Genomic DNA, 13,959 nt, shown 5'->3' with positions numbered 1-13,959 from the left:
CGAATTTTCGTCAATCATTATAAACGTAAAGGAACTACGGTATTTCTTTACAAATATGATTGGCTTATAAATTATGTGACCGGTCAATAACGTAAAAATGACGCACCGTTTGTAAAGTCACTTTGGATTGCCTGAGCTAATTTCTTAAAGAGAAAAGAATTCATCAAGCAAAGTAGTCATACGGATTGTGTAGAGTAGATTACAAATGATTAACTCCAATGCATCCTTTATGTTATGGAGCCAAACATATTATTTTTTAGAATTAACTTTGCTAGCGAAGATGTGTAGGCCAAAGTTTTATTATTGTTATTACTTTTTTTAGAATGGATCAAAAGAAAATAAGTTCGATTACTATTTCAAGAGTGCAGTGTTTTCCATCATTCCTCGTCCACTAGCTACTATTGTAGCGAGACAGCTTCTGACAATTTCGTCTACCATTCCGCTAGTATACAAGAGTGTCACAAACTTTTATGCTACAAGAGCTACCCGTCCACCTAAGCTGCAAGATCTGTATTATGAACGTTTTTTTTTATTTTGTCACTAACGACATTTATTCAGGTTGATGTAGCTTAAATCAAGATAATATTGCACACCCAAAGTAAAGTTGTGCAAATGTGTTGAAGGTACAATGTATGTGGCCACACAATTTGATAAATTCGTAAAGAAGATATTGGTTCACAGATATTTTGATAAAGATTGCCTGAATGGTCATTACAAGAAGAATGTATAAACAATACAGTGTCATGTCTTCATTTATAATCGATGTATATACCATGGAGAAACGATATCTATTCATACAGGGGAAATAATTCATTTGAGGAAAGAATTACATTCAAAGCAATCAATAATCATAGCAGATTTTGGAACGGCAGATGGACGTGCCTCTCTTTCGCTCATCAATGAGATGATCGGTAAGCGTATAAATTGGACTTTCAACTGATGTAAAACGCTCTTTTCTACTTGAGAATAATATTTGAAAACAATATCTGAAATAATCCAGGAAATATCAAAATTAATCAAATTTCCGCGAAAGGACTTATCAGGCAAAAGCATATTCAAATTATACCAAGTGATATTTTGTAGCAGAAATAATACAGACAAATTTGGAGGAACCATCCATTGTCGTGTACTATAACGATCAACCTCAGAACAATTTCAACCTCCTCAGCAAAGTCATTCAAGGTTGGTCAGTTACGTTTCGAGATTGCTATTATTTTGAAGATAATTTTGTTTACTTAATAACGATTGTCTCAACTTGATAATATCTCTATCCAATTAGAGCTAAGAATTACTAATCGATTTTCTGACAATAAACGAAGGCTTCTTTTACTTATATTCATCGCTTTTATTACCAAATCAACACTTAATCAAACGTGTGCATGGATAAATGTAATATTTCATATTGTAATAATTGATTTTATTACAACATATATTACTTTCATTTCTTGCTCCGTTAGGTATTACACAGAATCCCGGACTAACTCTCACTGGTAACGTCTACCCAGTAATGATACCGAGGACTATGTATGAACAGTGTCTCCCTGATAACACCATCGATTTGGCAATATCTTTAATAGCTACACATTATTTGTCTAGACAGTATGTAATAATACATTATATCAGATTTATTACTTTATATAACTATACAATGTTCAAACCAAGGAAACAAAAAAAAAAAAAAAACGGTTTTCATAATTACCGTAAATACTGAAATTTTATCCGATTATCCAAATTAGCGCAATTATAGATAAAGGCATCAAAATCATTTGCTACATAAAGGATATGGAACATGTAGTTCATGTAATCATTGACTTCAGCACGAAAAATGTATTAACTAGAATGTATTTATTTTACATTTTACTACCGCTCTGAAAAATGATGTCTAAATTTATAATTATAATATCATATGATTTATATTGTTTAGGGTTTGTCAAATTAAAAACGGTGTATTCATGGGCGAGGCAGACGAGCACGAGCAAGCCTTAATGAGGGACCAAGGAAAGACTGATTGGAGGAACTTTGTGATTTCTAGAGGAAGGGAACTGAAACCAGGTATATGAAATTTGCTAATACGGTATGTTATCACAATTTGAAAAAACCAACATACAGCCTTGTATCTACTTGATAGTAAAGTAGTTTAGAAGGATTCAGGTAAATATTTATAACAAAAGGTGTCGATGCCAACAACGTTTATACCAGATAATGATGATAAAATACAAAAGACATAAACAATTCTACTCCTGACAAACAGTAATTAAGTTTTACGGCCCATCGACACTAGGGTCATTTAAGGCCAAACAATAATATCGTGTTGATTGTTTATGTTAAAATAAGATAAAAGTGGTCATTTTTAAAAGAATTCGTATTGTATATTAAGATCATTATGATAAAAAGAAGATGGTTAAAAATGGTAAAAATATATAGATACGAATAGATTATGTGAACATTGTGATATATATAGAACGTCAACGGGAGTAAGGTAAATGACATCAAAGTCTATAGAATAGATCGATTTCTTTCACGTAGCTAAATATTGTTTTCGAATCCACGGAACTGAAAAGGGTTTTCAAACAGTACCAGACCTAAAACAATATCATCAATGATAATACGACTAAAGCGTCACGAAATGTAAACTGTTGTATGGTTTATTGAATAGGATTTTCCCTGGAAGTAAATAAACCAGAAGGTGGGTGATACAGAACTTTGGTGAAATAGGATTTGATTGAAGCAGGACACCCAAGGGTTCATCTACATATAACATTAGAATCCGCCTGTTTCCACATATAATCTGATATTGAATTGAAAAATAAATATGCAATATTGTTGACATTGTCATAGTAATTTGAATAAAATAAAGACATGTTGATACTTCAGGAGGTATTTTGATTACGGTTAACGGATCTGCAGTCAAGGGTTGTACAAGCGCTATGTACCTTGATAAGGGACTCCATCATCTTGGAAGTTTTGTGTCTGATATGGCACGAGATGGCGTGATCACACAGGTTTGTTGCTGGTTTGGTTTTATATTGTTTAACGTCCTGTCAACAGGCCACGAAAGGAAGACCTTCCCTATGTGTGGGATACATATGTGTAGTGTATGTGTGTTTGCATTTTGGGAAGCTGCAGTATGTTTATGTTGTCTCCTTGTCATATCGCGGAATTGATTCGACTTTATAGTTCTACCTCACTGAAACACATACCAAAGACACCCAACAGGACAACCTACCAGCTCACATTATAACGGCGATTCAGTCGTGTCGTCCCACTCACAAAACGCTAAGCGTTAAGCAGAAATAGCATTTTATAGACCCTAGTATGTCTTTGCCAGAGGACAGAACGAACTCGAGGCCTTCACCAATGGGATGCATTTTCAGCTATAAGGCCATAAGTGAAGTAGTGTTAAGGGAGACATTATGAGGAATAAAGTTGCTAGAAAGAAGTGAAAAAATACACTTCAAATTTAATCGCCTCACGACATACCTACCCGGCATACGTTATAAAATATTTTCTATTGTTTACTAATACAGATGTACAACCAAGTCTGTATTTGCATCAAAGTTAATAATTTATATTTATAGGATGAATTTATCGCAACCAACTTGCCACTACACCATATACGAACTGAAGGTGATTTTGAAGAACCTTTCACCAGTGAAATACCGGAAGTAGCTGAACTTGGACTGGAATTGGTGTCAATGAAATCCATGAAAAACTATCTGAAACACCCACTTTATGATAATGTGTGGAAAGGTGAGCGATGTTTAGGTTCAGCTTCCAATCGGATCAATTTATTTTTTTCATATTGAAATATTATTACTTTATTGATGGATGTACATGTAGTTATACATTGGAAGTCAGATTTAATTAATCGAATATATTGCCTGTCCCCTACTCTCATTTATCTATGAAGTGTAATAGATATATAATTTTTGAGTACATACCGGAATATTTACCATTGTATGGCACTGCCACTATATAACCTTACCAATTCAGCTTATGAACTGCCAACTGAAATTTGAATTTGAAAATTTCAAAAAAAAATCGCACGACAAATAAAAAAATCGCAGATGGTAAATATAAGCATTGAACGGCTTTCAGTTGGCATACATAGTCAATATGAATGCCAACTGAAAGCCGTTCAATGCTTAAATGATTTCATGTTTAATTGTAGATGATGCAGAAAAGATGGAATATTCCAAGAGAATAGTCGCTATGGTATATCCATGGATGCATCACGTGCTTCATGGGGGATTGAGTGAATCCAGGACGGAGGCAGAAAAAGAAGTCATTATCGAACAATATTTTAAAAGAGTACAGGAATACGCTTTTGCTTATTCTGAGCATAAGCCGTACATATCCGTGACAGAAGTTGTCATCCAAAAACGTCCAAAGTAAATATATCTATCTGCCAAACGCAGCCATCTTATACAGTTAAAGTATGGACCTTAGAGGTAAATATAATAATTTACATATATTATTATATACATATATTTCCCGTTCAGCAATAATTTTATTATTTGATTATACAGATAGAAATCAGAAATATTTTAGCCTGGAAGATGTTGTTTTGTCGAAAATATAATTAGAATTGAAATATATATAACTGCAGACATTTTAAGTTAATGACGGTAATAGAACAATGAATGTCAGTTTCAACTAACGTAACGAAATTTGCGCGTAAATATGTTTCAAAATGTTGTACAGTTTTAAAAGATTTGTTTTAATAACAAATTGCAACAATAATTAAGGACCGGCCATTGTTAAAATAATTAAACAATATGCCATTATTATGTGTTATCTTATGTTTTTTTTGTATCAGAGAAATCGAATAGTCAACATATAGGTGGTGACTAATATTCAAATAAAAAAATGATGAATATGCAAAAGACTAATTACTAACTTACCGAAATGACAATTATATATTCATGTAAATATAAAATAAACAAACTCGACTGTAATCATGTTGTCATTTTAATGACAGGAAATATCAAAGCAAGTATACTCCGTTGTTTCCTATGTTAGTTTAATTGATGTGATATCAGAAAAATATATTTGTTTGATTTATTGACTTTTCATCTGAAGCTTTAACAATGCTTATGAATCCTTGTTGTATACATCTGTTGATATATATTCATGTCTGAGAAAATCCAAAGTCTGGTTATTGTTGTCCGAGCTTGCTGACTGTTATGTTATATCTTTACGTTCTCTGGGTGTGGAAGTCCGACAAAAAAAACTTTGGGTAAATTGAGTAAAGAATCATCTCCTACCTATAAGGGTGTGATAGACAAACTTCCAATCCAAGGGTTGACATCCTTTGATTGGCTAACCGGAGGCTCGAGAATATCATCCCGAAGGTTGGATATTTATCTGTCATGCCCTCAAGGTAAGGGATGATTTTTTTCTGTCAGACTATTTTGATTACGCAGGGTCCATTTAATCCAATATAGTATACATATTGCAATGAAACACAATGTTGACGTATTGTGTTTGAATTGTCACCGTGATGTCATCCAATTATTTCAGTAACGCATAGTGTCGTTGCATGAACGTTCCATCTGGCATACCCTAGTGGTTGGCAGAGGTATCCCTCCTTGGGGTGACAGAGAAATTTTGAACATGTGGAAGGGGAGACAAGTCTGTGAACTATAGTAAATGCCTATCTCACTAAATATCAAATATTGCTCAAACTACAACAATTATCATCCAACACTCACCCATCCCCATTGTAACACGTGATGGTGTTCCCATTGAAGCATTTGATGGATATTGATAAGAAATTCTCAAGACCGTTAGATATTTTTTGTAATTAAAGTCATCGTTCATTGAACAGTTAGGTCTGAACAGATATCGACCCAGTATCCTGTAAGCAATAACCTCTTGTTTTGTGAACGCTCTTGAAAACAGCATGACGTATGTATCTTTTGTTCATAGATGAACTTTAGTTTGAGTATATTATCTTATTTACCTACAGCTGTTGATTAGTCTGGCTCCATCGGTGAATTAGTTTTCAACTAAATCACAGCTGAAGTTGACTAATCCATGGATGGCTTAAATAAAGCTAATCGTCCAATTTCAGAAGTCGTCTTTGATTAAAGGATGACATCACAATCATTTCTCAAGAAATAAATTGTAAGGCACACATTTATTGAAAGGGGACAAATTTGTCCAAACAAAGAGGAAATCAAATGCAGTCGTAAGAAACAAAATGCACAATCTCATCCAGAAAACTCCAATAAAGTTATTTTATTCAAAGAAACTTCAGGTTGATATCAAGAGATCGTGAGTTCGAAATCCACGTGGGGCAGTTGCCTGGTACTGACCGTAGTTCGGTGGTTTTTTCTCCTGGTACTCCGGCTTTCCTCCACCTCCAAAACCTGTGATGTCATTAATGACCCTGGCTGTTAATAGGACGTAAAGCAAAATATACCAAACCAAACCAAAAAAAATCAAGATTGAATGGAACTACAAGGCATTTTACTAGCACTTTAAAAAAAAAATTATTCTTGTTGTCATCGAACTCCCCTACACAAACTCTTTTTGTTAGTTATACAATATCACTGACATCTTCCAGTTGTTTGTCATTGACACGTTTTTAAGATCTCACAGCCAATGACTGTGTCCAGTTTTACCGGCAAAGAGTTGTTCATCCACTCGGTCTCAAATATTAGAGTTGTTGCTGTAGCTAACAGAGAATGATTGGAGTAAAATCCTTGAAATTCAGATAGTCGAACGATTCTACCTAAAGTCTTAGCTAGAAGATTCACACCAATTGGGCTGTCGGCTTCCACTGTGGGATATCTTCGCGGCCTTAGATAAGGTACATCATACTGTCCATTTTAGGCCTGTCAGTGAAATGAAAATGAATACATGTTGTTTGACACAAACTTCATGAATTACGTTGCCGTACCAAAGATACAAATTCAGTCATATGGACAATGAAAATACTTGGCAGAAGCCTATGTTATTAGGTGTTTTACATTATACTTAATTCAATAATTAAGTTAAAAAGAGAAAAGAAAAAAACTAGAGATCAAGAATATAATCTCTTAAATAGCATGCTTTATAGTGAATGATTTTAGATATGTTCTACAGGCTGCAGTATCAACCGAAAGTACTTTATATAAAATTATATCATGCCGAAGACTGACATATTTTCTGACGAATTCTCTACATTGAGAGTCACACAAAGGTTATTTTTAAAACATATTTTTGCATCTACTTCCTCAGAGAAATTCTCTTCTACTTCCTGAGAAACGATAGGTTCTTCATGTTTTTTTTAGTGAAAAGTCAAATAAATATTCTGGCATTGGAGTGACTTCATGCGCAGGAATTTAGGTAATCCAAGTTTTTCTGTCACTCTCTGAGTCAGATATGTTCAAGTCAAAATCTGAAATAAAGTACTGTAAGTAGTCTTTATCATAATGTGTGTCCTTTGGTTTGTTTTTGTTTAACGTCCTATTAACAGCCAAGGTCATTTAAGGACGTGCCAGGTTTGGAGGTGGAGGAAAGCCGGAGTACCCGGAGAAAAACCACCGGCCTACGGTCAGTACCTGACAACTGCCCCACGTAGGTTTCGAACTCGCAACCAAGTGGTGGAGGGCTAGTGATAAAGTGTCGGTACACCTTAACCACTCGGCCACCGCGGCCCCTCCCTAGAAGTAATGAGTTAAACGATTAAGTTAATTCATTTTAGTGTGTCCAGTTTAGAAGTAGGGGAGAAGAAAGATGAATCTGATGCTTTGCTTCATTGGTCAGCTGTATTGAACACTTTCCTGTAACCGTGGGTTATTTATAGATTACACGTGAGATATATGAAGCTTAATCTGCTCAGCTTTAGGACATGCTTCCTTACCTTTACATGTGGGTTAGTTAGGGGTCACTTTAAAAACCTTCACCTGAAGCAGACGCATAAAACTTTGGAATAGTTTTACCGTCTTTTAAATATGATATACAAATCAAAGAATGGGTTAGGTGGCCTTACAATTGCTCTACAAACTAAAGTAAATAGGGCAACCACGTTTCCAGTGTCGCTTTGTAAAACAAAAACAAAAGCAAAACAAAAAAAACAAAAACAAAAGCAAAAAGCAAAACGAAATTGTAAGTTTAAGAAAAGTGTACTCTTTTAACGCAAATTCGGAAACGATTGTGTTCATAGTCGGGACATGAATTTAATATTTCCTGAATGATTTAGGTTTTTGCGTCCTCGCTATCTTACCCGGGTGGATAACAGCAAGTAGAAGTTAACTAAATGGTTGATTTGTAGTTAGATTAATGAACTGTTTATGATTAAATTAAATACAAGATGATGGCTAAATAAATGATTGTTTCATTGCTGAATTAGTAACAGGTTCAAAAGTCAATTATTGGTTGGTTCATTGATAATTAGATGCTGTTCATAGTTCAATTAATGACTTTTTTCTTAGTTAAATTAATGACTGGTTTACAGTTAAATCAATGATTGGTTCATAGTTATAATAATGACTGGTTCACAGTTAAATTAACGACATGTTTATAGTTAAATTAATGGTTGTTCATAGTTAAATAAATGATTGGATCACAGTTAAATCAATGATTGGTTCATAGCAAAATAAACGACTGGTTCATAGTTTAATTAATGATTGATTCATAGTTGAATTAATGACTGGTTCATACTAAAATTAATGACTTGTTCATAGTTAAATTAATGACTTGTTCGTATGTAAATTAATAATTGTTCATAGTTAAATAAATGATTGGATCACAGTTAAATCAATGATTGGTTCATAGTTCAATGAACGACTGGTTCATAGTTAAATTAATGACTGGTTCATAGTTGAATTAATGATTGATTCATAGTTGAATTAATGATTGGTTTATAGTTAAGTTAATGACTGGTTCATACTAAAATTAATGACTTGTTCATAGTTAAATTAATGACTGGTTCATAGTTATAATAATGACTGGTTCACAGTTAAATTAACGACATGTTTATAGTTAAATTAATGGTTGTTCATAGTTAAATAAATGATTGGATCACAGTTAAATCAATGATTGGTTCATAGCAAAATAAACGACTGGTTCATAGTTTAATTAATGCTTGATTCATAGTTGAATTAATGACTGGTTCATACTAAAATTAATGACTTGTTCATAGTTAAATTAATGACTTGTTCGTATGTAAATTAATAATTGTTCATAGTTAAATAAATGATTGGATCACAGTTAAATCAATGATTGGTTCATAGTTCAATGAACGACTGGTTCATAGTTAAATTAATGACTGGTTCATAGTTGAATTAATGATTGATTCATAGTTGAATTAATGATTGGTTTATAGTTAAGTTAATGACTGGTTCATACTAAAATTAATGACTTGTTCATAGTTAAATTAATTGGCAGGTTCATAGTTAAATTAATGACTGGTTCATAGTTAAATTAATTATTGATTTATGTTAAATTAATTATCGGTTTATAGTTAAATTCGTATCTTTTCATAGTTAAATTATTGACTGGTTTAATGCTAAATTAATGGCTTGTTCAAAGTTAAATCAATGATTAGTTAATAGTTAAATTCATCAGTGGTTTATAGTTAAATTAATGGCTTTTTCATTGTTAAATTGATGATTAGTTTATTGTTAAATTAACTACTGGTTCCTTGTTGTAACTAAGGCAATGTAAAATACAAAAGGCAAAGTGCAACATTCAAAACAAAGTATTACTGATGAATACATTGGAATCCTTTGATTCGTTATATGTTAAGTCTAAATGTTTGTCATATCCAAATATTGTAAAATCCATATCAAAAGCGACTTTTATATCTTCAATAGTTTTTCGTGATATTTTCCTAAACGCTTGTTTAAAGATTGCATGTTGTTGACGCTTTAGTCCGTCATATCCAACCTTAGAAACTGATCTCCTATTAGCATCTTTAAATATGTCAAGCACTTGTTTTTCATTTTTCTGGTTGAGTCCATAAGGAACTGGTTGGTCGATATCGATAAATCCCCTGACTTTCAGTTTCGTCCATATCCTGTCCGCAGCCTCCTCTGGCGAGATGCAACTATGAGCTCTAGAACGCATTACAATATATGCCTGGGCTGTGTCACCTAAAGCATCATTAGATGCGTCAACGGACATATTTTTTAATATATGTTTGTACCGATCGAGATGCAGTTTATCCATGATGGACTCTGTGTCATTTTTAAATGATTCCATCTTACCGATGATATTGTATTTCACTTGACAAGGAGAACACAACTGCCAAAGGGACATGACATGGTTGTTCTGTTTTTCATGTGTTGTTTCAGAATGAACTGCATATTGAAGAAACTCCTGAAAGGTGACATCATGTCCGCAATGGGATGTCTTGCCTCTGAATTTTTGAATGATGTATTTACCTAATAGAGACCAGTAGTATGGGTTAGGAGAAAACAGTTTATCAATGTATGCGGAGAACAAACGATGAAATGGGTTGCGAACAAATAAGAAATTCGTCGAGTCTCCCATAGTCACATTTTTATCCTTCCATTTGTCGTTCACTTTTAGATCTGTAACGGACTGGGGTTTTATTGCAAATGGACTCGCAGTCGTGTTGGCTCTGAGTTGATGTAAGAATCTGATCCAAAATGTCGATCCCACTTTAGGCACCTCACAATACATCAAATTATGTGCCTTGTTGTATATGAGTGCACGATTATTTGACCGTGGATATTTGTGAATTTTCCTACATTCAGAATCCATGATTGCTCTTCTCTTGTCATGTTCAGAAAGTCGAATTTGTTCTTTTTGTTTAAATGTCTGGAAAAATATATGATAAAATGGCGCTGAATACAATACAACGTAACACATAACATGCATTATATAACAAAATATTGTTGTTCTATAAAAGCAATCAAGCATGTAAAATGGACATGCAAATGACCATTTGTCATTTTAGTGACGTTATATACATTTATATATATATATAAATGACGTCACGCAATGGTCGCGACGAATTGTGTCTTGAAATACATCTATGCGCATTGCATATTTCTCGGACTCTGTAATAAAGACAATCTAACAAACGCTCCATGTGTACGATATTAATTAAACAGTTCTAGAAAATCAATGTCAAATGAATTCTTGTAGAGGAAAATTTCCCTATTCTGTAATTGGCATGCCATACAGATGAAAAGAATCTGTTTGATTCCCAATACTGTAAACAAACTTATTTTCGCGGTTACTAATTTTCGCGCTTAACGACTTTTTCGCGGCGATTTTAATTTCGCGATTAACAGTCATAAATGACTTACAATCCCTGCGATTGAAAATATTTCGCATCGATTAATTTTCGTAATTGTTGATATTGAGTTATTTTACAGCCGTTGGGAAAAGGGCATATCGAAATTAATTTTGTGAAATCTTCAAATTAAAAAGGTTATCAATATTAGTCATACAGGTATAGTATTGTATATGTGTTGGCTTCAGGTTTGTGTATCCCTTACCTTTAACTGGTGTAGTGAAATCTGTGCCGTAACATCACGACTTCTATTTTCCAAAAGTTGTGGAATTAAATTCTGTTCACCTGGCAAAAAACAAATGCCAATGATGACATATTATATCTTTAATCATGAAAAAAAAAATAAAATAAAAAAAAACAATTACATTTAAGGAGTGTACCCATTTTGAGTACGTATACGGTAGTATGCCCGTAATTGACAACGAATATTTTATATGGTCAGCGCGATAGTACTCCATAGAATATGTTCGTTGCCAACTGCGGGTCATATGCATGTGAGACCATGTCCGGTCAATGACGTCTGCTTATGGTTAGTATTATAGAAAAAAATTATATATTGTCCTCTACTCCTACTATATCAACAAGGTGTAACACTCGAAAACCTGGAAGTGCAGTGAACTTCGATTAACTTTGAATTAATGTTCAATCCGATTAAAAAAATCCCCCCCCCCCCCCCCCCCCCCCCCCCATTTTCGGAGGAGGAAATATTTTTCATAACCCCTTGACCCTCGCAAAAAAAAAAAAAAAAAAAAATCCCTTTTCGAAAATCCTGGATCCGCCTGATGATGCAAAAGACTTGATTTTGTCTCGTCTGTTTCTAACTCTGATTTTTTATTGAAAGGTGCTAAGATCTTGTGTAACATTTGAACAATCGTGTAAAGATTAAGTGTACAGATTTTTATATATAGTGTAGGTCATACTGTATCTGTGTTTTACTGTTTGACAAATAACTGAACATATGTCACGGCCTTAGCAGCTAGGTAACGTTCATCAATAAGCAAGATACAATCGTTATTGAACGACATAAGATGATGTGTTTTAACAATAGAATAATACCCTGTGTTCGTATCAAAACGTCGCGTATTGTAAATGTCTTAATATCGTTTTGTATACAAGCACAGATAAGACAACCGATCGATGTGCAGAGACAGTATTTATTGTTCAAAAAATGAAGTTAATCCGTTGATCTTTACAGCTGTTCACGTATTAATTTGAACGACAGAATGTTGTATCATATACGTAGTCTACATACGTGTAACGACTGATCTATCCCTGTGAGGGCAGAAAGGCTCAGCGGCAAAGTCTTGTTTTTTTTGTTTTGTTTTTTTTCTATTTTTTGTTTTTTTTTTAAATATATTATATAGAGGATATTGAATGATGTCCCGTTTAAAACAACATATATTTCACGAGTGTGAAGCACGAATAAAAAAAATATCGAAATATTCTGTCATACGAGTGAAATGTATGCTATATTTAACGGAAACCATTCGATTTTCTTTTTATTGCATTTCATATACATATTTAAACTGATTCCTAATGAAAACGTCAGTGCACTAAACATACATGTCTTGCCTATATTTCATGAATAGTATCGTGTTTAACCGGTCGTTCACCCATATGACAGAGAAAGTATGTTATCCATCAATATAAAATCATCAACTCCACGTACACAAAATATCAATGGTTCCGGCCGTTAACTATTTTTCACTCCCTGAATGTTTTTAAAACACCTATGACTGCGTCGTACTTACTTGTTAGGAAGTATAACAACCAGAACAGTTCCATTAACAATGGTAGAGACACCATTACAGCCACATAACGTCTCATATTAATCCTCTGGCCAGCACACCTCATTTTGTCATTCGATCTTCACAGTCCCCCAATAGTTGAATGCGTGCGTCTGTTTGGAGTGAAAGTGAGGAGACAAACTGTCTTACTTTAGATAAGTAACACCATTCGTGTAGCGTAAAGTTAAAATGTTTCAATTAGACTTGAAATGTTCTCCAAAATGAGATGATTAATTCACAAAAATGATGTCCATCCTGTTTTTATCATGTGTTGTTATTACCCATTTGTTTTTTTTTTTTTATTATTCTCTGCACTGTATTGTTTACGAGAATAAATAATTGCAATCGTCCTTTCTGTCCACGTAGCAGGCTTTTATACAATAATCACGAACACAATGTTTGTCGTTGGAGTTATTCGTACACTACACTACTCAGTATATATATGTGTGTGTGTATTCTTGGTTAAATCACCAACATGATATGTGACGCTATGAACTTATTTCTATTAGAAATGCTTACTTCTTGAACTTGTTATAACTCGTGCCGTTCATAACGATAGTTTATCCCATTAAATTGTCAATGTTACTGAAGCCTCCGGCAGTATAGAGCAAGAGGCCAATCATCCATCACTACATCAATATTTTGATTTTCTTAATGTCCCGTTAGGATTACTGACAAGCTCTCGAATGACGGAACAGTTGTATGGTGTCCCTAACATCACAGAGGATTCCTCGAATGACGGAACAGCGGTATGGTGTCCCTAACATCACCGACGAGTCCTAGAAGCGCAAAACAGTTGTATGGTGTCCCCATAACATCACAGAGGATTGTTCGAATGACGGAACAGCGGTATGATGTCCTTAACATCACTGACGAGTCCTAGAAGCGCAAAACAGTTGTATGATGTCCCTAACA

The 13,959-nt window shown here is 33.9% G+C and overlaps 2 protein-coding genes across 2 annotated transcripts; one reads left to right on the top strand and one right to left on the bottom strand.

The window, feature by feature from the left end:
• The first annotated feature begins 1,940 nt into the window (after positions 1–1,940).
• Positions 1,941–4,395, top strand: LOC117340688. The gene is made up of 4 exons (XM_033902452.1): positions 1,941–2,052; positions 2,875–3,002; positions 3,579–3,750; positions 4,172–4,395. The coding sequence occupies exons 1-4, from the start codon at positions 1,953–1,955 to the stop codon at positions 4,393–4,395; spliced, it is 624 nt and encodes a 207-aa protein (XP_033758343.1). The 5' UTR covers positions 1,941–1,952.
• Positions 4,396–7,556: 3,161 nt separating this feature from the next.
• On the bottom strand, positions 7,557–13,533 carry LOC117340976 (carbohydrate sulfotransferase 10-like). The gene is made up of 3 exons (XM_033902765.1): positions 13,009–13,533; positions 11,463–11,542; positions 7,557–10,776 (listed from the first exon to the last, which is right to left on the bottom strand). The coding sequence occupies exons 1-3, from the start codon at positions 13,109–13,111 to the stop codon at positions 9,682–9,684; spliced, it is 1,278 nt and encodes a 425-aa protein (XP_033758656.1). The 5' UTR covers positions 13,112–13,533; the 3' UTR covers positions 7,557–9,681.
• Between the last annotated feature and the right edge of the window lie 426 nt (positions 13,534–13,959).

This window comes from Pecten maximus, chromosome 13, assembly GCF_902652985.1.
Source record: "Pecten maximus chromosome 13, xPecMax1.1, whole genome shotgun sequence".
NCBI lineage: Eukaryota > Metazoa > Mollusca > Bivalvia > Pectinida > Pectinidae > Pecten > Pecten maximus.
This window is presented reverse-complemented; position numbering and strand designations above follow the sequence as displayed.